Source organism: Rana temporaria, chromosome 1 (assembly GCF_905171775.1).
Source record: "Rana temporaria chromosome 1, aRanTem1.1, whole genome shotgun sequence".
NCBI classification, from domain to species: Eukaryota; Metazoa; Chordata; class Amphibia; order Anura; family Ranidae; genus Rana; species Rana temporaria.
Genome location: NC_053489.1, coordinates 58232530 through 58256986, shown reverse-complemented (window position 1 = coordinate 58256986; position 24457 = coordinate 58232530). Strand labels below are relative to the sequence as shown.

The 24457-nt window shown below is 43.4% G+C and overlaps 1 protein-coding gene and 1 pseudogene across 1 annotated transcript in view; both read right to left on the bottom strand.

Moving 5' to 3' along the window:
• SPEF2 (sperm flagellar 2) overlaps positions 1-24457 on the bottom strand; it is a 228979-nt gene that overhangs the window by 91832 nt on the left and 112690 nt on the right. Inside the window, exons 14-18 of the mRNA XM_040338283.1 lie at positions 24279-24361; positions 9902-10005; positions 7783-8036; positions 3258-3336; positions 318-472 (exon numbers count right to left, since the gene is read on the bottom strand). Coding sequence (XP_040194217.1) covers positions 318-472; positions 3258-3336; positions 7783-8036; positions 9902-10005; positions 24279-24361 — 675 coding nt within the window. The remainder of the gene's footprint in view (positions 1-317; positions 473-3257; positions 3337-7782; positions 8037-9901; positions 10006-24278; positions 24362-24457) is intronic.
• LOC120925263 lies at positions 19371-19501 on the bottom strand (annotated as a pseudogene).

Genomic DNA, 24457 nt, shown 5'->3' with positions numbered 1-24457 from the left:
GGAGGAGTGGATATCCTAGGCAGGCTAAATTTGCATGTGATGTGAGGCTGAGCCTCCATGATTGAAAGAACTAAAACTGAATGAAAGTGACAGGCCAGGCACAGAAAGACTGGGGAGGAAAGCTCTAGTCGTTGATGATAGATGTTACCCAGCCAGAAAATTAGGTGAGTTGTATCTGACTTGCTGCAGTTTATAATGCACACTGTGAAAAGATCTCAGCAAGCAGTCAAAGAGTAAGACATTTTAGTACATGAGAGGAGCATGTACAAATGTGCAAGACTGAATATAGAGCAGGAGTTTAGCTTTAAACACTGTACCTTTATTCTGCTTATTGTAGAGAGCTGTTAAAAATAAATTCTCCATTGACTGGTATAAAGTGTCTTCCTCCACTTCTCCATCTACTTTGACTAAGAGATTCTGTAGTGAAAACCATGCCTCTAGTTTCTGCCAGTTGTCAAGGAATCCTGTAATTCTAAAAAATTAACAATATTTAAGTTTGTTGCCACAGAGACATAACTGTAATCACCACCCCATGGCACATCTCTATGTATTAATATGCAGGGAAATTAACAGAAATATATTAAAACTGATTATGCACAAAACAGTAATGCCGCGTACACACGATCATTTTTCGGCATGAAAAAAAATGTTGTTTTTCAAAAATGTCTTTTAAAATGATCGTGTGTGGGCTTCACATCATTTTTCAGATTCTGAAAAACAGCAAATTTTTTTTTTTTTAATATGCTGCATTTTTTAACGTAGTTTTAAACAATGTCATTTTTCGGGTTGTAAAAAATGATCGTGTGTGGGCTAAAATGACGTTAAAACCCCGTGCTCAGAAGCAAGTTATGAGACGGGAGCGCTTGTTATGGTAAAACTACCGTTCATAATGGAGTAAGCACATTCATCACGCTGTAACAGACAAAAAAGCGCAAATCATCTTTTACTAACACGGAATCAGCTAAAGCAGCCCAAAGGCGAATGGAACTTCCCCTTTATAGTGCCGTCGTACGTGTTGTACGTCACCGCGCTTTGCTAGATTATTTTTTTAAAACGATGGTGTGTAGGCAACATCGTTTTAATGATGAAGTAGGGAAAACTTTTTTTTTTCGACATGCTGAAAAACAACGTTTTTTTTCATGCTGAAAAATGATCGTGTACGCGGCATAAGGCCTCGTACACACGACCGAGTTTCTCGGCAAAAGCCAGCAAGAAACGTGCTGTTTTTTTTTTTTTTGCCGAGGAAACCGGTCGTGTGTACACTTTTCGACGAGGAAACTGTCGAGGATCTCGTCGAGCCCAAAAAAAAGCATGTCTTCTTTTTCCTCGACGGCAATGGAGAAATTTGGCTCGCCGAGATCCACGACAGCCTAACAAGGAACTCGACGAGCAAAACGATGTGTTTCGCCCGTCGAGTTCCTCGGCCGTGTGTACAAAACTTAAGGCATAGTCAACCAAAAGCTGGGATTTTCCCTCTTTTTAAAAAAAACCTAGTAAAATTCCTTGTCATGGACAGCTGAGAATTGCTTGTTAATGGGCTGGGGACCGGAGGATCTTGGAGATCTGAACAGCAGACAGTTGCATGGATCATGGATATCAAAAATGGTCTATGAAAGGTAAAGTTCCTGGTTTTTGACAAGAAACCCAACAAGGAGGTTTGAGTTTCACTTCCCAGATTGCAGAACTGGGATTTGCCTTATAATGTGACAGGCTAAAGGGAGGAATTACATAATTGTAAGGCCCTTTGCACATCGGATGGGCTCCTATTACTGTAGATCAGCAGATCTGTCCACTGATCCCTTGCCGGTCAGAGCAGAGCAAGTGGATGACATGGACCGAGCCTGCTCTGCTCTATGGACTGGTGGGTGTAAACAGATTCCGCTGTCTGCTCACACCCGATTGCCCTCTGATCCGATCCACCTAGACAGAGGGAGACAGATCCCGTCCGTTTATTTTTTAGCAGACCAGATTGGATTGGAGATAGACAGGTGTAAACGGACACAAGTCCATAGGGGTGATTGGAGGGTCTGACCATGGTCCACCTGTATAACTGACAGACAAACCTGATCAGACCCTTTGTGTGAAAGAGGCCTAAGTGAACAACATATACAACAAAAGGGGTCAGGGCAGGTGTCGTTCTGGCAGAGGGGTAATACAAGTACAAGGTGGGTAGCAGATACATTAACAACAGGACCCTTGGGAGAGCCATGAGAACCAAGGTAAGAAAAATAGTATTATTTTACACTGTAGTCCATGGAGGGAAGTCTAAAAATTCTAAGGCCTCGTACACACGACCGAGTTTCTCGACAAAAACCAGCAAGAAACTTGCTGGGAGATATTTTTTTGCAGAGGAAACCGGTCGTGTGTACATTTTTGTAGAGAAAACTGTTGAGAAACTCGATGAGCCAAAAAGAGAGCAAGTTCTCTATTTCCTTGACGGGAATGGAGAAAATTGGCTTGTCGAGTTCCTCGACAGCCTAACAAGGAACTCGACGAGGAAAAAGATGTGTTTCGCCCGTCGAGTTTCTCGGTCGTGTGTACAAGGCTTAAGAAGTCCCATGTCCCGCAATAGACAGAAAAGAAGAGTAGGGATCGAAACAGAAAGCAGAATCCAAAAATCAGCTTGTAGGCACCACTGTAGGCAGTTTTATTTACATTTGGGACATTACCAAGCTGTACTGGGCTCTTTGCCTGGATGGACTATGAACACATGGAGCAGAAAACTGAGCAAACTTCCAATACCAACACCCCCCCCCCCCCCCCAATGCCTTCAACCAAAAAAAAAAATAATAATAATTAATGCGTCTCTTTGGTCACATGATTGGGAGCCAGTCCTACAGGCTATTGATTTCTTTAAATCTGTACTCTTTATGGTTCTTTACTACCATATGGAGGCACTAAAGTCTGACTAAAGCCTAGTACACATGGGTCAAATGTCAGGCGATATTCGGCACGTGTGTATGGCAGCTGGTTCGAAAGAAGCTGTCCGTTTGGCCGGATTCTGCTGGACGTGTATGCTGTAAAACCAGCAGCCGACTGGCTCCCAATCAGTGCTCTCAGCCAATGGCTGAGAGTGCTTACTGGAGTGTTCTGGCGGGGGGACAATCCCCCTGTCAGAACACAATAGCTCAGCGGGGGAGATTGATATACCGTACTAACATCGTATTGTTAGTGCAGAAGCTCCAACCGGAGCTGTCAGATTTTTTTTATTCAACCCGCTGGGGTGTACACCAGGCTTAAGTGGGGTGTCTACTTACCTGTGCTGGATCTGATCCAGTTTCTGATTGTGGTCCTCCCCATTAGAACCTGCAGCATTGGCTGGGTCATCTCCTTGACCTGTGGAGATGTTATAAAATCTAAATAACAAGATACTAGGAAAGAGAAATAAATCACATGCTCTCCATAAAAATACAAAGCTATTTGTGGAAGGGCATGTTGGAACTTGCAAAGTTTCCTTCTTCCGCAACATATCAAAACACAGTCTGTAAGAACCTTATACAGTTTTGCTCTGAAATATTTTTTTTATTATATCTGTTTAAGCAAAGCTAAAAATAACAATTGATCCTGCCAGATATCTAGAGCTTTTCTGTGTCTTGTCAACTCTGCAGTTATATCTCAGGCAGTGTCATCAGCCTTGCCCTGTTTACTTCAGCAGACTACCCTCCATGCTATGGAGACGAGGAGAGGGGGTGTATTTTAGTTCAAACACACTTCCTGTCTTTGACCCCGCCTACACCATATTAATGCACAAAAAAATACATATTTGATGGGAGCTGTAAAACAGTTATAATCTAATTAAAATTGCTCTTCTCAAACTGTTTTTTTATTTAGTCAGAACCAATGAGGGCTGTGCAGACACAGACTCACACTACTAGAGAGCATACAGTACATCAGAGAAATAGGAGCCCCTCCCAAGGATCTCTTCCTGCAGATGCCAAAGAACAGGGAAAGATCACACAACAGCGCTAATGCATCCTTGCACCATTTTTTAGAGCCGACAGTTGGCTCCCTTGTCAAAGCAATCCAAAGGCCTAACTAGCCACAGGATTGCTAGAAGCATCGGAAATTGACGCCCTTCCTGCAGCTTTAGCCGAACAAAGACCGGATCAGCTTTGTTCGGCTCTCGGCTATGCTGCCCCGGAAGCGATGACCTGACATTTTCAAAAATCAAAAGCATTCGAACATACAGATCTGGGTGTGATCAAATGATTAAATGCTTTTAAGTAGTAGAGGAGGGATCTGGGGTTTTATAAACCCCAGACCCCTCCATGAAGAGTACCTGTCACATGCCTATTGCTGTCACAAAAGGATTTATATTCCTTGGGACGGTAATAAAAGTGATCGAAAAGAAATGAAAGTGACAGTGTAAAAACCAAACTAAATAAATAAATATCTATATTTTTTTTAAAGTGCCTCTGTCCCCCCCCCCCATGCAAAGGAGAATGCACGCGTCAGACCCGCACGCACGCAAACAGCGATCACATACTGTATGTGTTATACGGGTGGCAACAGGTTACCTTTCCCCTTACTTCAAATGTGTACTCTTTGTTCTTTACTGCCATATGAAGGCACTAAAGTCTTACTAAAGCCTAGTACACACAGGCTGAATGTCGGGCGATATTTGGCCTGTGTGTATGGCAGCTGGTCCGACAAAAGCTGTCCATTTGGCTGGCTTCTGTCGGAGTTGTCAGAGTTGGCTCCCTTGTCAAAGCAATCCAAAGGCCTAACTAGCCACTGGATTTATTTTTAGAAGTATCGGAAACTGACGCCCTTCCTGCAGCTTTAGCGAGATCTCCCTTCCCACTGGGAGTCCTGATTGACCAGCCGGCGCTTCTGCCAGCTGATCGGAGTGCCGAACAAAGACCGGATCAGCTTTGTTCAGCTCTCGGCTATGGTGACCCGGAAGCAATGACCTGACATCACTTCAGGTTTACTCGGATGTCAACATTTTCAAAAATCAAAAGCATTCGAACATACAGATCTGGGTGTGATCAAATGATCAAATGCTTTTAAGGAGTAGAGGAGGGATCTGGGGTTTTATAAACCCCAGACCCCTCCATAAAGAGTACCTTGGGATGGTAACAAAAGTGACCGGAAAAAAAAATGAAAGTGACAGTATAAAAACAAAACAAAATAAATAAATGATATCTATATTTTTTTTAAAGTGCCTCTGCCCCCCCCCCCCCTGTGCAAAGGAGAATGCACGTGTCAGACCCGCACGCACACAAACAGCGATCTTTCCACACATGGGAGGTATCAGATCATGGGCAGTAATTCAAGCACCAGACCTCTTGTGTAAATCAAAAGTGATAACCTGTAAAGTATTGCCTATTGATAGTAAAATGTATGTTTGTCCCCATTGCACGGCGTGACCAATTTTAAAGCATAACACGTTTGGTATCTATTTACTCGCCGTAACATCATCTTTTACATTTTACCGAAACATTGGGTTATGTGTTGTGGTGTATTTTCCCAATGAATTCGGTTGAAAAAAAACACCGCGCAAATACCGTTTGACAAAAAAACATCTAATTCTGTAGGGCCTCAGTTTTTAAAAATATTTAATGTTTGGGAGTCCAAACTAATTTTCTAGCAAAAATATTTTTTTTTTAAGAAGGAGAAGAAGGAAGAAAAGAGAAGAAGGAAGAAGGAAGAAGAGGAAGAAGGAAGAAGAGGAAGAAGGAAGAAGGAAGAAGAGGAAGAAGGAAGAAGAGGAAGAAGATGAAGAAGGAAGAAGAGGAAGAAGAGGAAGAAGGAGGAAGAAGGAAGAAGAGGAAGAAGGAAGAAGAGGAAGAAGGAAGAAGAGGAAGTAGGAAGAAGAGGAAGAAGGAAGAAGAGGAAGAAGGAAGAAGAGGAAGAAGGAAGAAGAGGAAGAAGAGGAAGAATGGGAAGAAGGAAGAAGAGGAAGAAGGAAGAAGAGGAAGAAGGAAGAAGAGGAAGAAGAGGAAGAAGGAAGAAGGGGAAGAAGGAAGAAGAGGAAGAAGGAAGAAGAGGAAGAAGGAAGAAGAGGAAGAAGGAAGAAGAGGAAGAAGAAGAAGGAAGAAGAGGAAGAAGAAGGAAGAAGAGGAAGAAGAAGAAGAAGAAGAAGTGCCTCTGCCCCCCCCCCCCCTGTGCAAAGGAGAATGCACGCGTCAGACCCGCACGCACACAAACAGCGATCTTTCCACACATGGGAGGTATCAGATCATGGGCAGTAATTCAAGCACCAGACCTCTTGTGTAAATCAAAAGTGATAACCTGTAAAGTATTGCCTATTGATAGTAAAATGTATGTTTGTCCCCATTGCACGGCGTGACCAATTTTAAAGCATAACACGTTTGGTATCTATTTACTCGCCGTAACATCATCTTTTACATTTTACCAAAACATTGGGTTATGTGTTGTGGTGTATTTTCCCAATGAATTCGGTTGAAAAAAAACACCGCGCAAATACCGTTTGACAAAAAAACATCTAATTCTGTAGGGCCTCAGTTTTTAAAAATATTTAATGTTTGGGAGTCCAAACTAATTTTCTAGCAAAAATATTTTTTTTTTAAGAAGGAGAAGAAGGAAGAAGGAGGAAGAGGAAGAAGGAAGAAGGAGGAAGAGGAAGAAGGAAGAAGGAAGAAGAGGAAGAAGGAAGAAGAGGAAGAAGGAAGAAGAGGAAGAAGAGGAGGAAGAAGAGGAAGGAGGAAGAAGAAAGAAGAGGAAGAAGAGGAGGAAGAAGGAGGAAAAGGAAGAAGGAGGAAAAGGAAGAAGGAGGAAAAGGAAGAAGAGGAAGAAGGAAGAAGAGGAAGAAGGAAGAAGAGGAAGAAGAGGAAGAAGGAAGAAGGAAGAAGGAAGAAGAAAGAAGAAAGAAGGAAGAAGAAAGAAGGAAGAAGAAAGAAGAAAGAAGAAAGAAGAAAGAAGAAAGAAGGAAGAAGGAAGAAGAAGAAGAAATCAACAATGATTATTGTTAATCCTCATGCTGCTGTCATTAGTAAATGGAGAGGAAGGTAAATTCTATTTTTTTTTTTTATTCTTGGTTTCCTGCCTAGGTAAATGATGTCATGCATCCCAGGAGTCTTCAGGAGGAGAGGGTTTTTCCAGCTAAGTACACTCTCTTGTAGGCATACTTGAGCTAAGGGCAGGAAGTTAATTCTACATTAATAATTTGCCACAGCAAGAAATGTTGGGGAGCTGATTTTCAAAGCGATTTCTCAGCGGATTTGCTTTGAATAATAAAAAATATTTAAATATCATTGATTTGTGGTGCTCAGATGCAGTGAAGATCCTCTAGCTAAGCTGCAATAGATGTACAGTGGAACCTCGGTTAATAAGTAACACACAAGCAGAATTCAAGCTAATGGGGTGTGCAGTACGGCATTTGGCCTGAGGTACGGGGGCGGAAACTCGGAACGGTTTGGAGCCGTTTGGAAATACTTGGAAGCACTTGGAAATACTCAGTTCCTGAGTGTTTCCAAGCCTTTCCGAGGGTTTCTGAGTTCAGCCGAGCTGTCCCCGAGTATTTCTGAGGCTCTACGGCACACCCCCTACCCCTGGCCACATGCGGTATTGCATTCCATAGAAGTTAATGCGGAACAAATTATCTTTGTTTCCATTGACTTCTATGGGGAAACTCGCTTTGATATGCGAGTGCCTTGGATTACAAGAACGGATTATGCTCGTACTGTAAAACTGCATGGGAACCCTATACTGCAGAGAAGTTAAAGACCTCAGTCAGAGGTTTTACCACCTATCATTATTGGTTAGATATCTGCCCATTGTGACTAAGCTTCTTTTTATTCTTACCAGCCATCTTACCATAAAACGCTGCAGAACGCTGTAACACTACATTGTCTGAAATGTCTATTAAGGCCGCAAAGTCAAACGCTGGAGGAGGTGGCGTTGGATCCTGCGGGGCGGCCGGATCTTTGACTAGAGTTGACGTTTTCTTCTTGTTTCTTGTTGCCATTTTGTCCGGGTCAAATCCTGTAAGAGCTTTCTCTACCAGTTTTGCCTGATTCAAAGTAGCTGGGAAGCCATCTATGACCCATCCAGAGGTTGCTGGAATCTTACTAAAGAAAAAGCAAAAATGTACATATATAAAGTGAACCTGTAAGCCAATTTACACTTTTAAAAGGAAAAGCGCAGTCTAACAGTAGGTAGCAATATTTTACTTTTTTCTTCTCTCTGCCTAACACTGGCTTCACTTAGTTGCTATAGGCACGATTTTCCTACCTCTTTGTGTAATTAAAGGAGTTGTGAATAAAAAAATAGTTTTTGCTGAAATGACTGTTTACAGGGTATAGAGACAAGTAGCCAGATTCACGTATGGCGGCATAACTTTATGCCGGCGTAGCGCATCCCATTTGCACTACGCCGACGTAACATAGTGAGGCAAGTACTGTATTCACAAAGCACTTGCCTCCTAAGTTACGTCGGAGGAAGCGCAAATGGCCCGGCGTAACCCCGCCTAATTCAAATTAGGCAGGTAGTGGGCGTGCTACATGTAATGTAGCCGTGACCCCATGTAAATGAGGGCCGTTTGTACGGCGCATGCTCAGAATCACGTGGGAAATACTCAATGCTTTCGACGTGAACGTCACCTACGCCCAGCCCCATTCACGTACGGCTTACGCAAACTATGTAAAATTCGACGGCACTTCCGACGTCTATACCTTGCATGGGCTGCGCCATCTTTTTGGTGGTTTATCTTTACGCCTGAAAAATGCCTTACGTAAGCGGCTTAGCTTACTGTGACGGGCGTACGTACGTTCGTGATTAGGCGTATCTTGCTCATTTACATATTCTAGCCGTAAATCCATGTACACGCCCCTAGCGGCCAGCGTAAATTTGCAGCTAAGATACGACGGCGTAGGAGACTTACGCCGGTCGTATCTTAGCAACAGTGAAGCGTATCTCAGTTTGAGAATACGCTTAAAGATACGACGGCGCTGATTCGGACTTGCAACGGCGTATCTACTGATACGCCGTCGTAAGTCTTACTGAATACAGCTAACAGTAATCACACCACCTTGATTAGTGACCACAGAGAGAAAGCTCCCAGTACTGTGGTCATCAGGAAACAGACAACCAGGAAGTGTGGAGATCAGAGAAGAATTACAGCAACTTGAGAGCAAAAACGAACAATGAGGACATGAAAACAGCACTGCATTAAAGTAAATGAAGCTATTAAGATAAAAAAAAAATCCTTTACAAACCCTTTAGGCCTCGTACACACGACCGGATCTATCCGCTGGAATTGATCCGCGGATCAGTTCCAGCGGACAAATCCGGTCGTCTGTACGGCCTAGCGGATATTTATCCGCGGAGATTCCTCGGGCCGGACCATTTCAAGCGGATAGAAATTTCTTAGCATGCTAAGAAATCTATCCGCTTGAATCGGGACCAGCGGATTGATCCGGTGGTCTGTACAGACTCACCGGATCAATCCGTCCGCTCCCCTCCCTCGCATGCGTCGTAATGATTCGACGCATGCGTGGAAGTACTTACCTTCCAGCGTCGCGCACGTCATCATCGCGGCGACGGCGCGACACGTCACCACGGATGAATTCCGCGCGGATTTTGATCCGATGGTGAGTACAAGCCATCGGATCCAAATCCCGAGGAGGAATCTCCGCTGGAAACGGTCCGGCGGACCGTTTCCAGCGGAGATCCCCTCGTGTGTACGGGGCCTTAAAGTGATTGTAAAGTCTTGCTTAAAAAATAAGTTCACTGCCAGTTTCCCTTTAGCTGGTGTGAAGACAGTGCTGGATCCCTGGGCAGTTTAGTGTCCTAATATTAAAAGTCAGCAGCTACAGTATTGTAGCTGCTGACTGTTAATTTTTTGCAGAAGGAGCCTGGAGCTCCGCTTCAAGGAACGTACAATAAAGAACAGGGTATCCTGATTGTAGAAAAGAGAGAAAAGATCTTTTCTTACTTGATTGCTGTGACAAGGATGTCAACAAGTAACTCATCGGGCACAGCTTTTCCCTTCTTCAGATATTTCTCCATCAATCTGCCCAGCTCGGCCCTGGCTGACAGCTGTATAAGTGGTAAGCGAGAAGAAGTAAGTCCCCACAGTTACAACCTTTTGTACCACCTGCCCCATCCTATTCAATTGTAAGCTCTTCTGAGCAGGGCCCTCTAAATCCTCTTGTATTTTATTGTATGATAACTGTATTGTTTGACTTTTATATTGTAAAGAGTTGCGTGAATTGTTGGTGCTATATAAATCCTGTATAATAGTAATAAGCAGAATACAGATGGTAAAAAATTAGAAAAACCTTCAATATGGGATTTTTAAGGCAATGAAAAATGTAAAAAAAATCGACATTTTATTTAAGAAATATAAACATGATAGAAAAAGATTCATAGAAAAACCCAACATGTTGAAAATATTGTGCAATTGTTAAAACATTACATACAAAAAGTGGTAATTCCCGCTACTTGAAGTGACCGATGGAGTAGAGGGATAACCAATACAGATGGTTATCTCATAAAAAAAAAAATATATATATATATATATATATATATATATATATATATATATATATATATATACACACACATATATATATATTTTTAAAGATATTTTTATTAGGTTTAAGACAAACCAACAAACAGAAGCACATACAAAAAAAAACACCAGACAACCTGGTCATAAACATATATATATATATATATATATATATATATATATATATATATATATATATATATATATATAGGGGCAGATCCACAAAACAATTACGCCGGCGTATCTATTGATACGCCGCGTAATTTTAAATTTCCTGCGTCGTATCTTTGTTTTGTATCTACAAAACAAGATACGACTGCATCTCGGATCGATCCGACAGGCATACGTCTTAGTACGCCGTCTGATCGTAGATGCATTTTTCCGCCGGCCGCTAGGTGGCGTTTCCGTCAAATTCCGCGTTGAGTATGCAAATTAGCTAGTTACAGCGATCCACGAACGTACGTCCGGTCGGCGCATTTTTTTATGTCGTTTGCGTTCGGCTTTTTCTGGCGTATAGTTACCCCTGCTATTATGAGGCGTACTCAATGTTAAGTATGGCCGTCGTTCCCACGTCGAATTTTGAATTTTTTACGTCGTTTGCGTAAGTCGTTCGCGAATAGGGATTTGGGTAGAATGACGTCACCGTCGCAAGCATTGGCTTGTTCCGGTTTAATTTCGAGCATGCGCACTGGGATACCCCCACGGACGGCGCATTCGCCGTTAAAAAAAAACGTTGTTTATGTCGGGTCACGACGTATTTACATAAAACACGCCCCCATCACATCCATTTGAATTCCGCGCCCTTACGCTGCCAAAGATACACTACGCCACCGTAACTTACGGCGCAAATTCTTTGAGGATTCGAAAAAAAAAAAGTTATGGCGGCGTAGTGTATCTTAGATACGCTACGCCCGGCGGATATATGCGCCGATCTACGTGGATCTGCCCCATACTGTATATGTATACACACACACACAGCATATATACTAAACTTCAGCGTTAACTTTTTGCTGTCCTTCCTCCAGCTGTAGGAGGAACAGTCACTCAAGTCATCAGTGACCACTCAGGACTGTTTTCAGAAAATCTCAGCACAGGAAAGGTATGTTGACCCATTAAATGACACATTAAATGGATAAAAGTTTAACCACTTCATTACAAGGCACTTTCACCCCCTTCCTGCCCTGGCCAATTTTCAGCTTTCAGCGCTGTAACATTTTGAAAATTGCGCGGTCATGCAACACTGTACCCAAATGAAATTTTGTGGATTTTTTCCCACACATATAGAGCTTTCTTTTGGTGGTATTTGATCACTGCTGCGGTTTTTATTTTTTGCGCTTTTAACAAAAAAAGAGCGACAGTTTTGAAAAAAAAAAAACACAATATTTGTGATTAGACAGATCGGACACTTTTATGAAACCATTGACATTTATACAGGGATCAGTGCTATAAATAGCCATTAATTACTGTGTAAATGTCACTGGCAGGGAAGGGATTAACACTAGGGGGGCATCAAGGGGTTAAATGTGTTCCCTGACTGTATGTTCTAACTGTGGGGGGGATGGAACTGACTAGGGGAGGAGACCGATCGGTGTTCCTATATACTAGGAACATACGATCTGTCTCCTATCCCCTGACAGGACGTGGATCCACGTTCCTGCTGTCAGGAGCGATCACGTGTGCCGGGCAGACATCGTGGCCCCCGGGCATGTGCATTGGCTCCTTGGTGACACGGCGGGCACGTGCGCGCGTGAAGTCAAGGACATCATAAGACTCCCGCCCAGCATGAGAGAGCAACCTTGCGGACGTCATATAACAATACGCGGGATGGGAAATGGTTAAATATAATCATCAAACCCAGCCCTACAGACATACAATACACCAAAAATATTAATACAATGTTGATGAGGAAATTGCAAATTTTATATTTCCTTATTTAAAGTTGTATGGTTGTCTCACAATATCTAAAGCCTCGTACACACGACCGAGTTTCTCGGCAAAAACCAGCAACAAACTTGCTGGAATTTTTTTTTTGCCGAGGAAACCGAACGTGTGTACATTTTTCGACGAGGAAACTGTCGAGGATCTCGTTGAGCCAAAAAGAGAGCATGTCTTCTTTTTCCTCTACGGGAATGGAGAAACTTGCCTTGTCGAGTTCCTCGACAGCCTAACAAGGAACTCGACGAGGAAAACTATGTGTTTCGCCCGTCGAGTTCCTCGGTCGTGTGTACGAGGCTTTAGAGAGAAAGCCTCCAATATCCTGGTTATCCTGGTTACCTTAGCTGACTTCATACCAACCATTTCCTTACATACGAGTCCTGTATAAACTACAGTTAGAACTTGTATTATTGTCTCACCTCAGAGCTGTGATTAATAATTTAGAACAAAGTGACCATGTCTTTGCAATGTTCCCCCCCCCCCACCCTATCCACTGATGAGCTGTACTCCCCTGCCTCTAATTCCTCAAGTCAAAGATGGCAAGAATATCTAGTGCCTCTGGGAGTATAAGCATACCTCCCAAATTTTTGAGATGGGAATGTGGGACACCTATCAGAAAAAGTATGCAGGCATAGGACACACCCCTTGCCAAGCCCCCTTAACCTCCCTGGCGGTAAACCCGAGCGTGACTCGGGGTTGGTTTTCAATGCTAAAATCGGTATCCCCGAGTCACGCTCGGGGTGGACGTGCAGCGGCGCGGCTTACCTTTCGCTGGATCCACAGGCAAATTACTCACCTTGTCCCTGGATCCAGCGATGCCACCCCGCTGTGTGAGCGAGCGGGACCTCCTCGCTCGATTCACAGTCCCCGTGTGCCGCCGATCTCCGTTCCCTGCGACGTTACGACGCACGGGAGCGGAGAACGGCGCCAAATTCAAAAAAGTAAACAAACACTTTACATACAGTATACTGTAATCTTATAGATTACAGTACTGTATGTAAAAAATACACACCCCCCTTGTCCCTAGTGGTCTGCCCAGTGCCCTACATGTACTTTTATAAAAATAAAAAATGTCATTTCTGCCTAAAAACTGTAGATTGTCCAAAAGTGTCCCTTTATGTCAAAAATGGTTTTAGATCAGCTAGAAAACAGCGATAATAAATTATAATCACTTGCAGAAATGTGCGATAGCGATTTGTGGGGAAATTCGTCATAAAAAAAAAAAATAATGACAGCGACAATTCTGCAACTGAGCAAATTTCAGTGATTTTGCGTTGATTACATTATTGAATAATTTTTATTATAATTATATTATTATTTGTTATAATTATTTATAATTATTTATTATATTATAATTTATAATTTTGTTTTAAAAAAAAAAATCATACCCGGGATGCCTACAAGACTCTTGCTTGGTCAGATTTAAGTGAGTTATTTCTAAAAATTACAGGCCTACAGTATAAAACGCCAAATTTCCTTGCAAAATAATTGTACCGCTTTTGGTACCTAATTTCAGACAGAATCATACCGCCAGGGAGGTTAAAGGAGAATTGTACAAAAAAAAACAAGATTGGGTAAACCCACAAGTGCTTTTTTTTTTTACCACTACTATTCCTTTATATTGGCTTTTGGAATTTGCAAATGCAGCAATTTAGAATTCAGAAGGTTTAGCACTGCAAAACTCTTTTTGATAGATAAAAAGTGCATTTTATATACCGTATTTTTTGGACTATAAGACACACTTTTTTCCCCCAGAAATATGGGGGAAAATGTCCCTGCGTCTTATAGTTCGAATATACTGTATATACTGCACTGCCGCACGCCGCCGCTGGCTCTGCCACCGCTCGCATCTCCTCCCGCCGGAACCTCTGGAAGAGAGGCAGGAGAGCGGGGGACAGACTTTCCAAACCCCCCTGTTCGCCGGGCGATCTTCTGGCTGGTTCCTTAGAAAAGAAAACAGAGCATTCGGACGCTCGGGCTGCTCTGTTTTCTGCTAGGTGGAAGAGCAACGTAAGGTAAGGCTGCATTTGTGGCATCTCTCACTCTGCGTTTACTATGGTCACTCTGCATTTATCTATGGGCACTCTGCATTTATCTATGGGCACTCTGCATTTATCTATGGGCACTCTGCATTTATCTATGGGCACTCTGCATTTACTATGGGCAATGGTCAGACTGCATTCCATGGGCACTGGAAAATATTTTAGTACACCATTTGGTTCAGAATATTTTTTTTTGTGTTTTCCTCCTATAAAACCTAGGTGCGTCTTATGGTCAGGTGCGTCTTAGGCCGCGTACAGACGAGCATACATGTACGATGAAACCGGTCCACTGGACCGTTTTCACCGTACATGTATGCCCGGGGATTTCTGTATGGTGGCTGTACTCACCATCATACAGAAATCCGCACGTAAACAATACGCGCGGCGACGATGACGCGGCGACGTGGGCGGCCCTGCCAGTTCAATGCTTCCACGCATGCGTCGAAGTCATTCGACGCATGCGAGGGATGGCGGGCGCTCGGACATGTACGGTAGGTCTGTACAGACGACCGAACATGTCCGAGGGGACAGGATTCCAGCGGGCTGTTTTAAAACAAGTCCGGAAATATTTGCCTGCTGGGAAAAGGCCCGGCGGGCAAATGTATGCTGGAATCCTGTCCGCTCGGGCCTACACACGACCGAACATGTCTGCTGAAACTGGTCCGTGGACCAGTTTCAGCAGACATGTTCGGTCGTGTGTACGGGGCCTTATGGAGCAAAAAATATGGTACATCTATATAGATCAGACCAAAATGAGGGACAAATGAGGAGAAATGATGGACAGAGGGACATTGCCCCAAATCAAGGACAGTCCCTCGAAATCAGGGACAGTTGGGAGCTATGGGTATAAGGATGCATGTGACATTCGCCCAGTGCTCAAATTCAGGTGTAAGCACTATAACATGAAAAAGGAAGTGACATCACTGCTCCCTCTAGCACTTGACACCAGCCAGCACTGCAGATATTACGAGCAGGAAGTAGTGATGGAGGAAAACTGGCAAAGAGAATATCAATGGGTAAGACGGCACCCATTGACAGCTTCTCTTTAAAAAATGTTGAGCTGTCACTTCTGCTCCAGCCTGCTGACTGAACAGTGACAGAGGCAATGCAAATTAATGGATTATCACTATGAACTTCCCTCCTGTAAGCATGATCCCTTTGTTAGAATGACAACTCTGTGCAAAGTAAAAAAATCAGTATGGCTGACATGGCTGGCCATTGGTCTTTCAGTTTATCAGAGCTGTTGTGCTGGGAATTAGGAAAATATAAAACCCCCCCCCAAAAAAAGAGCCGAGCCTGAAGGAGTCTTTGCTTCTACTTACCATATCCTGGACGCATACGATTGAGGACGCTGGACCACTGCGATATCCTTTGAAGCCTTCAAACGCTCCCTCCACGGACATTATCATCTCGAGGATCTCGTATATGCCTTATCGACACACCACCGCTGGTGAGTGTGTCCACGGAGTCCGGTAAGAGTATCCATTCCCTCTATATATCTGGTGTGTTATTGGATTCTATGGTGGCCCTTCCATTGAGTTTTATACTTCTGGAGTGATGCGACTCATCTCACATGTTCAGCATAGTCGCATAATGGGACCTTTCCTCACTGGTCAGATTTGACGCCACCCCCTTCTGCTGCACTGAATTTCTCCACATAGAGACTGTGGTCATTTTCTGGACTTATACTATCCTATTGGTCCTTATGAGTATATGTACATGGTCATTCATTTACATTTATATCCACTATAACCACTGGCCCAGATTCAGGTAGAATTGCGCGATATTTGCGGGGGAGCAGGGCAACGATTTTGCCCTGCGCCCCCGCAAATATTTTGCGCTGCCCTCGATTCACGGAGCAGCAGCTCCGTGAATTGCGAGGGCGCGCCGGCAAATTTGTCCGGCGTAAGAGCGCGCAAGTTAAATGATCCCGCCGGGGGTGGGAATCATTTAAATTAGGCGCGCTCCCGGCGCCGAGCGTACAGCGCATGCTCCGTCGGGAAACTTTCCCGACGTGCATTGCGGCAAATGACGTCGCAAGGACGTCATTTGCTTCTAAGTGAATGTGAATGGCGTCCAGCGCCATTCACGTTTCACTTACGCAAACGCCGTGAAATTCAAATTTCACGGCGCGGGAAGGCCGGCTATACTTTAGCATTGGCTGCCCCTACTATTAGAAGGGGCAGCCTTGCGCTAAAAGTAGCCGTACAGAAACTCCGTACCTGGCTTGCGCGGGGCCCGCGCAAGCTTGTGAATCAGTGGTAGTATGCAATTTGCATACTACACGCTGATACACAATGGGAGCGCCCCCTAGCGGCCCCCGCAAGAATGCAGCCTATAATCTGCTTGGCATATGAGCCTTATGCCGCGCAGATTTTAGCCTGCAGTCGGTGTAACGAGGTTCCTGAATCAGGAGCACTCGTTACACCGGAGCAAGTAAGCACTTGCGCTGCGTAACCTATGGTTGCGCAGGCGCAAGTGCTTCTTGAATCTGGGCCACTGTTATTATTTCTAATTTTATAATTGATGCTTGGTTATGCACATAGTGGTATTTATTAATATTCACGTTTTCACTTATTATTGGACTATAGTTCATACTATATTCCCCCCAGAGCCACACTTTTTTCCTTTTATCTTTGTACACAATTTTGTTCTATTGTTGGTGCAGGCTGCTACATTCACATTCATCCAGTAGTAGCGCAACTTTTCTCTTTTATAAATAGGGTTGTCCCGATACCACTTTTTTAGGACCGAGTACAAGTACAGATACTTTTTTTCAAGTACTCGCCGATACCGAATACCGATACTTTTTTTTAAATGTGTCCCCAAATGCAGCCATGTCCCCCCACAGATGCAGCCATGTCACCCCCATATATGCAGCCATGTCCCCCCATATGCAGCCATGTCCCCCCCCATATCCAGCCATGTCCCCCCCATATGCAGCCATGTCCCCCCCATATCCAGCCATGTCCCCCCATATGCAGCCACCTCCCCCCCATTTGCATTTGCGGGAGTACAAGTACTCCCGCAAATACTCGGAATCGGTCCCGATACCGATACTACCGTGTTTCCCCGAAAATAAGACCGGGTCTTATATAAATTCTGGCTACAAAAAACACACTAGGGCTTTTTTTCAGGGGATGTCTTATTTATTCATGGTATGTACAAAAAAGTTTCTCCCCCTGTCAGCATTGTGAAATTCTGTAATCCCAAAAATAAACCTTTGTTTAAAGACCTTATAAAATGATGTAATCCGTTCTGTAAAAAGATGATATCATGTGCAGTGTGTCTCTTTGTGTAACATTATTGTGGAAAATACCTTATTTACAGTGCCGATTGCTGCTCACGTGACCCGCTGGAGCTCTTCTTCCCTACTCCAAATACTGCAGAGGGAGGGGCCAAGATCCCCAATGACGTCAGCCCCACTCTGAGTACTGCAGTGGGGAGGGGCTTAATAAAGTTTTATTGAAAAAAAAACAGCTAACATCAGCCGGGAGGAGAAGATCTCCGGCGGGTCACGTGAGCGCCCAGCAGTGCTGTAAATAAGGTATTTTCCACAATAAAGTTACAAAAGGGAGACACACTGCACATTATATAATCTTTTTACAGAACGGATTACATGTTTTTACAAGGACTTTAACTAGGGCTTATTTTTGGGGTAGGGCTTATATTGCAGCCATCCCAGAAACTCACGCTAGGTCTTATTTTCGGGGTGGGGCTTATTTTCGGAGAAACAGGGTAGTATCGGTATCGGGACAACCCTATTTATAAATATAAAATCCAACCAGATCAGAGAGTAATGCCGCGTACACACGATCAGAATTTCTGACAACAAATGTTCGATGTGAGCTTTTGGTTGGATATTTCAACCGTGTGTAGGCCCCATCGGACATTTGCTGTCGGAATTTCCGACAACAAATGTTTGAAAGCTGGTTCTCAATTTTTCCGACAACAAAAGTTCTTGTCAGAAATTCTGATCGTCTGTATGCAATTCCGACGCACAAAAATCCTACGTATGCTCGGAATCAATCCGTCGCATGCTCGGAATCATTGAACTCCATTTTTCTCGGCTCGTCGTAGTGTTGTACGTGATTGCGCTCTTGGCGTTCAGAATTTCCGACAACATTTGTGTGACCGTGTGTATGCAACACAAGTTTGAGCCAGCATTTCATCGGAAAAAAATCCACGGTTTTGTTGTCGGAAATTACGATCGTGTGTACGTGGCATTACACAAACTTTTTTATATGTTATGTTTTAAAAAATATATACAACCACCCTAAAGTGATACTAAACAATATTCCTGTTCTCCAAAAATAATCCAGACACATCCATTACTTCAAGGAGAAATACAGCTAAAGCTTGTTTGGCTATACTTCTCCTTTGGATTACAGGAGTGCAGTTCGTTCTGCACTCCTGTGACGAGTTTTTAGATGACAGCTAGCTGAAGCCTGCTGTCGGCTGATGTCATAGAGCCAGACCAGGCTCGGGAAAGATCGTGACAATGAAGTCGGGATCTGAAGGTGCCACACGGTGAGTGCCCCTCAAACACTCGTGCAATGTATGGCACCCCTGGACTGCCACTCCAGGGGCACAATCTCCACGGGCTTTTCAACAGTCCCTAGCCCCCAGTTCGGACCGGCAGCACCCTTCCCAGCCAGGAAGGTGGGAGAAGAGGTCGGGGAGAGCCTACTGACGCAGACTCTACCCACAACCCCTATCTCTCCCACCTAATCACATTCTGGAAGTACTACCCGCTCCATCCCGGTTAAAGGAGAAGCAAGGGTTCCCTCCAGAACAACTGACTGGGGCAGATACCACCAAATCCAGGCCAACGGCCAGGGACCCGGCCTCTTGGCTTCGACCTCATGCCTCTCTGTCCACATCAGAAGGCTTCCACCTCCACACCAACAGGCTTAGCGTCCGCCGACTGCCATCCCTTTCCCCCTGCCACAGGGTACCGGGGACAGTCAGCTTAGCACCACCTATTGGCAACTGATAAGAACAGATACTACACTTGATCTTAGCCAAAAGGCCGAGCTGCTGTTCAGCCTGCGTATCCCTGTGGCTATCTTTGGAAACGATCCTCAGAAGGATTTTTCCAAAGATAGTCAGAAGATCCGACATCTGTAAGACACTTACACTGTCGGATCTTAGGATGCAGTACCGCATCCGCCGCTGGGGGCATTTCGAGTCGAAATGCCGGCTAGCGTATGCAAATGAGTACTTAAGCAGATCCACACAGCTTTTGAGCTTTGTGTTTTCTGCGTAAGTTACGATTTGCACGCGTTAAATTAGGGCTGGTTTTACAATGTGTAAAGTTAGTACACCATGTAAAACCAGACCTTTTTTTCGATCGCCGCAATTTTTTTTTAAATTTGAATTTTTTTTCCCGGCGCGTATTTTTTTTTCACCCGTCGCAACTTTATTGTCCCGTCGCAATCCACAAAGCCCGGCGTAAATTACGTTCGCGCGCTGCACGTCGGGAAAAATGACGTCACACGCATGCGCAGGTAAGTGCTTTGTGGATCGGGCACTTAGGTAGAAATTTAACGCCTGTGTAACTTAACTGCTGAAAGCTAAGTTAGGCAGCGTTTTTGAGAATTTGGCCCAAGATTAAAAAAACATGTAATTTTGATGTATGCTTAGCTGGATGATTAATACTAGCAGTAGAGGGTTTGCAGACCACTATTGGTCAAGGGGTGAGTGGTTTAGAACCACTGTATGTGAGACAGTGAGAAGTCCAAGTAAGAATTCAAGCAAAAGACACAAGTATATCTGCAAAACCAAGAGTGGTTTATAGATAGAGTAAAGATAACCCATTTTTAGTCAGCGGTTGAAGCACTTACAGTAGTATGCACTACCAATCACTGGGAGGAAACTATCTTCTTTTTCTGTACATCTTTCCATTTTAAACCTTATCATAATGTCATAAGGTCATTAAGGGTCAGGTTATCTTAAAATTGTATTTGCAGAAGTATAAGAAGTTTCAGATGTGCTAAAATGCCCCTAAAGGCTCCTATGTGACAATCTAAACAGGTCTCAAATCCAAGTACTACCGTGTTTCCCCAAAAAATAAGCCCGGATCTTATATTAATTTTGGCAACAAAAGACACAGTAGGGCTTATTTTCAGGGTAGGTCTTTTTATGTAATATGCTGTCTTCTCTCCCCCTCTCTCTCCCTGCCTGTCAGGAATCCCCAGTGTGAGCCGAGTTAAAATGCTTGTAAAATCCTATAATCAACTCTATTACAGTAATATATAATGTACAATGTGTGTGTTTCTGTAATATAATTGTGCCAAATACCTTTGTTATAGTGCCGCTCTACGCTTCTGTGTCCCACCAGAGCTCTCTTCCCCGCAATTATATTACAGAAACACACACATTGTACATTATATACTACTGTAATAGAGTGGATTATAGTATTTTTCAAGCATTTTAACCACTTGAGGACCCCTTCACGCCGAAATACGTCGGCAGAAGGGCACGGCTGGGCACAGGCACGTAGAGGTACGTCGCCTTTAAGAGCCCAGCCGTGGGTCACACGCGCGCCGGCACGCTCGCGACCTAGTCCTGAGCTCCGTGACCCTGCCCGCGGGACCCGATTGCTGCCGGTGTCCCGCGATCGGGTCACAGGAGCTGAAGAACGGGGAGAGGTGAGTGTAAACAAACCTTCCCCATTCTTCTCTGTGGCTTGTCACTGATTGTCTGTTCCCTGTCATAGGGAACGACGATCAGTGACATCACACGTCCAGCCACGCCCCCTATAGTAAGAAACACAGGACAGGACACACTTAACCCCTTTAGCGACCCCTAGTGGTTAACCCCTTCACTGCCAGTGTCATTTTCACAGTAATCAGTGCATTTTTATAGCACTTTTCGCTGAGAAAATGGTCCCAAAAATGTGTCAAAAGTGTAAGATATGTCCTCCATAATGTCGCAGTCACGACAAAAATCGCTGATCGCCGCCATTACTAGTAAAAAAAAAATTATTAATAAAAATGCCATAAAACTATCCCCTATTTTGTACACGCTATAACTTTTTTTGCAAACCAATCAATAAATGCTTATTGCGATTTTTTTTTACCAAAAATATGTAGAAGAATACGTTTCGGCCTAAACTGAGGAAAAAAAAGTTTTTATATATTTTTGGGGGATATTTATTATAGCAAAAAGTAAAAAATATTGCATTTTTTTTAAATTGTCGCTCTATTTTTGTTTATAGCGCAAAAAATAAAAACCGCAGAGGTGATCAAATACCACCAAAAGAAAGCTCTTTTTGTGGGGAAAAAAGGACGCCAATTTTGTTTGGGAGCCACGTCGCACGACTGCGCAATTGTCAGTTAAAGTGACGCATTGCCGAATCGCAAAAAGGGGCCAGGTCCTTTTCCTGCATAATGGTCCGGGTTTTAAGTGGTTAAACTAGGGCTTATATTGCAGCCCTCCTGGAAAATAACGCTAGGTCTTTATTTCGGGGTAGGTCTTATTTTCAGGGAAACGCGGTATGTAAAAGCTTTGTAAAGCCCTTCAGGTAAAAATAATCTAAAACACAAAGAAACATCACTACGGCTCAAATACTGTACAATGTGAAGCAGGTAGCACCATACCCAAATACACAGTCCTAAAAAATAAATATGCAAAAGGTGAAGCACTAACAAATCATAATAATTTTTCTAATAGCAATAAATGCAATATTATGTGAATTTACACATAAGAGATGAAGGCGATCTACTTTACCACAATCACAATATACATGCAAAACTGATGAAGAAATGATAAGGCCCCTTTCTCATGGGCTGTCTGACCGGGTCAGCCTGTCAGTTTTTCAGGCAGACCTGTTCGGACCTTGCAGTCACCCCTATGTAGCGGTGGATGTCAGCGGTGACATGTCCACTGATATCCGCCACTATCCTATCCGACCCTGTCCGCAAAATCCAGATGGATGGTGGTCCCATAGCTGTATCTTGGCCTAGGCCAACAAGGCCCAGGCCTAGGGCAGCACTTTGCAGGGGGGCAGCATGAAAAGAGTCCCCACCGGCTTGCGCTACACTTTTACACTTTTTTTTGCCAATCCGTTTATTTCCCTTCATTTCCTTCCCCATAGCTAAACAGGAAATGAGAGCAAATCTCTGCAGATTAAGGGAATCCCTCCCCCCCCCCAAAAGATTCGACACTATAGAAATAATAGATTGGACATTACAGAGAATAAATTTCGATCTATGAAAAATAGATTCGACATTATAGAGAATAGATTCGACATTATTACTAGTCATACAACATTAGAATTCTTGTAGGCGGAATATTCGAACGGAAATGTACGATTCAACGTAAAGATTCGACGTTCCGTTGAATATTTTTTTGACCATTAGCCAGAAACCAACAAAGATTCGACCTTCCGGCGAATATTCTTTTGACCATTCGACAGAAACCAAGTATTATTGGATTTTCGGACGAAAGCTATTCCCCAACGAAAAACAAAATAAATCAAAACGATTTTCGGGAGTAACTAAACAAATTTATTTTCCAAACGAAAACGAAAAAACGAAACAAAATATTCCAGTCTGCACATGTCTACTTGATATATTCCACCCCATATGGTTGGTCCCTCCACTTCAGCAATACTCCAGCTTGTAACCCCCACCAGCGTTGTCTCCATAAACTGGCACTCTTGAAATGAATTCAACTCATAAAGTAAGCAGATATCAATACACAGGCATCGTGGAAGAGAAAAAAAAACCGTATAGATTGTGCCATAAGCATAATTCTTTGTATCTTCCCCTTCTATAGAAAATGTAAATCAGTTAGTGACAGGGCCCCTTCTTTGATAAGAGTTATTGATATCCCTAGAGTATATAGCTTGATACTGTGGTGATTCACCTTCCCCACTACGGGAGGATCAGGGCGTGGAATAACAACCTCGCCCTTTATTTTTGGTGACTGGCAATGTTCGGACTCACACTCCCGGCAGTGTAAATCACTGAAGACCAAAGGTGGTACTTAATGTCAAGTCCACCTTAATGCCCCGTACACATGATCGGAAATTCCGACAGCAAAAGTCCAATGTGAGCTTTTGAAAGGAAATTCCGACCGTGTGTAGGCTCCATCAGACTTTTGCTGTCGGAATTTCCGCCAAAAAAGATTAAGAGCTGGTTCTCAAATTTTCAGACGGAAAAAATTCCTATTGGAAAATCCGATCGTATGTAGCAATTCCGACGCACAAAATTCCGCCGCATGCTTGGAAACAATTTGACGCAAGCTCGGAAGCATTGAACTTTATTTTCTCGGCTCGTTGTAGTGTTGTACGTCACAGCGTTCTTGACGGACGAAGGTTCAGAGAACTTTTGTGTGACCGTGTGTATGAAATCCAAGCTTGAGCGGAATTCTGTCGGAAAAACCATCCAAGGTTTTTCCGACGGAACATCCGATCCTGTGTACATGGCATTAGTGTTATTGCTTCGATTTTTTTGTGCATATATTTTAAAATATATATTTAGCAAAAGAAAACATTTTGCTCCTTTGGTTTTGACCCCCCCCCCCCTTGGGGCTTTTTTTGAGCCCCCCTAGATCTTTCTGTCTCACCCACCATCTACTTTGGGAACCAACAATGTAGTCTCTTCTATAACAATGGAGGTTTTACAGGAATCTTTTATACCTTGATGCCCCAGAAGCTTCTGTATAGACACATACCATGGTATTTCAAACACAAAATAACAGACCCAAAGCTCAGGTTTGACATGAAAGATAAAATGTGACAGTAATCACAAAACATAGTTCAGCCTAACTGCTCTATTACTTAACAGGGTCAAAACATATAGAAAATGTACCTTATTTTCCTTCTCAACAGAGTTTTCTTTGGTCAAGCTTTGCACTGTATGATGCGATTTTTCATTTATAGGTTCATCATTTTCTATATAGGCAGCAAAATAAATATATTAAAGTAGAACTTCGGTAATTTTTTCATCTTTCCATTTATTACATTTTCTGCTTTTGTTGTTTTAACTTT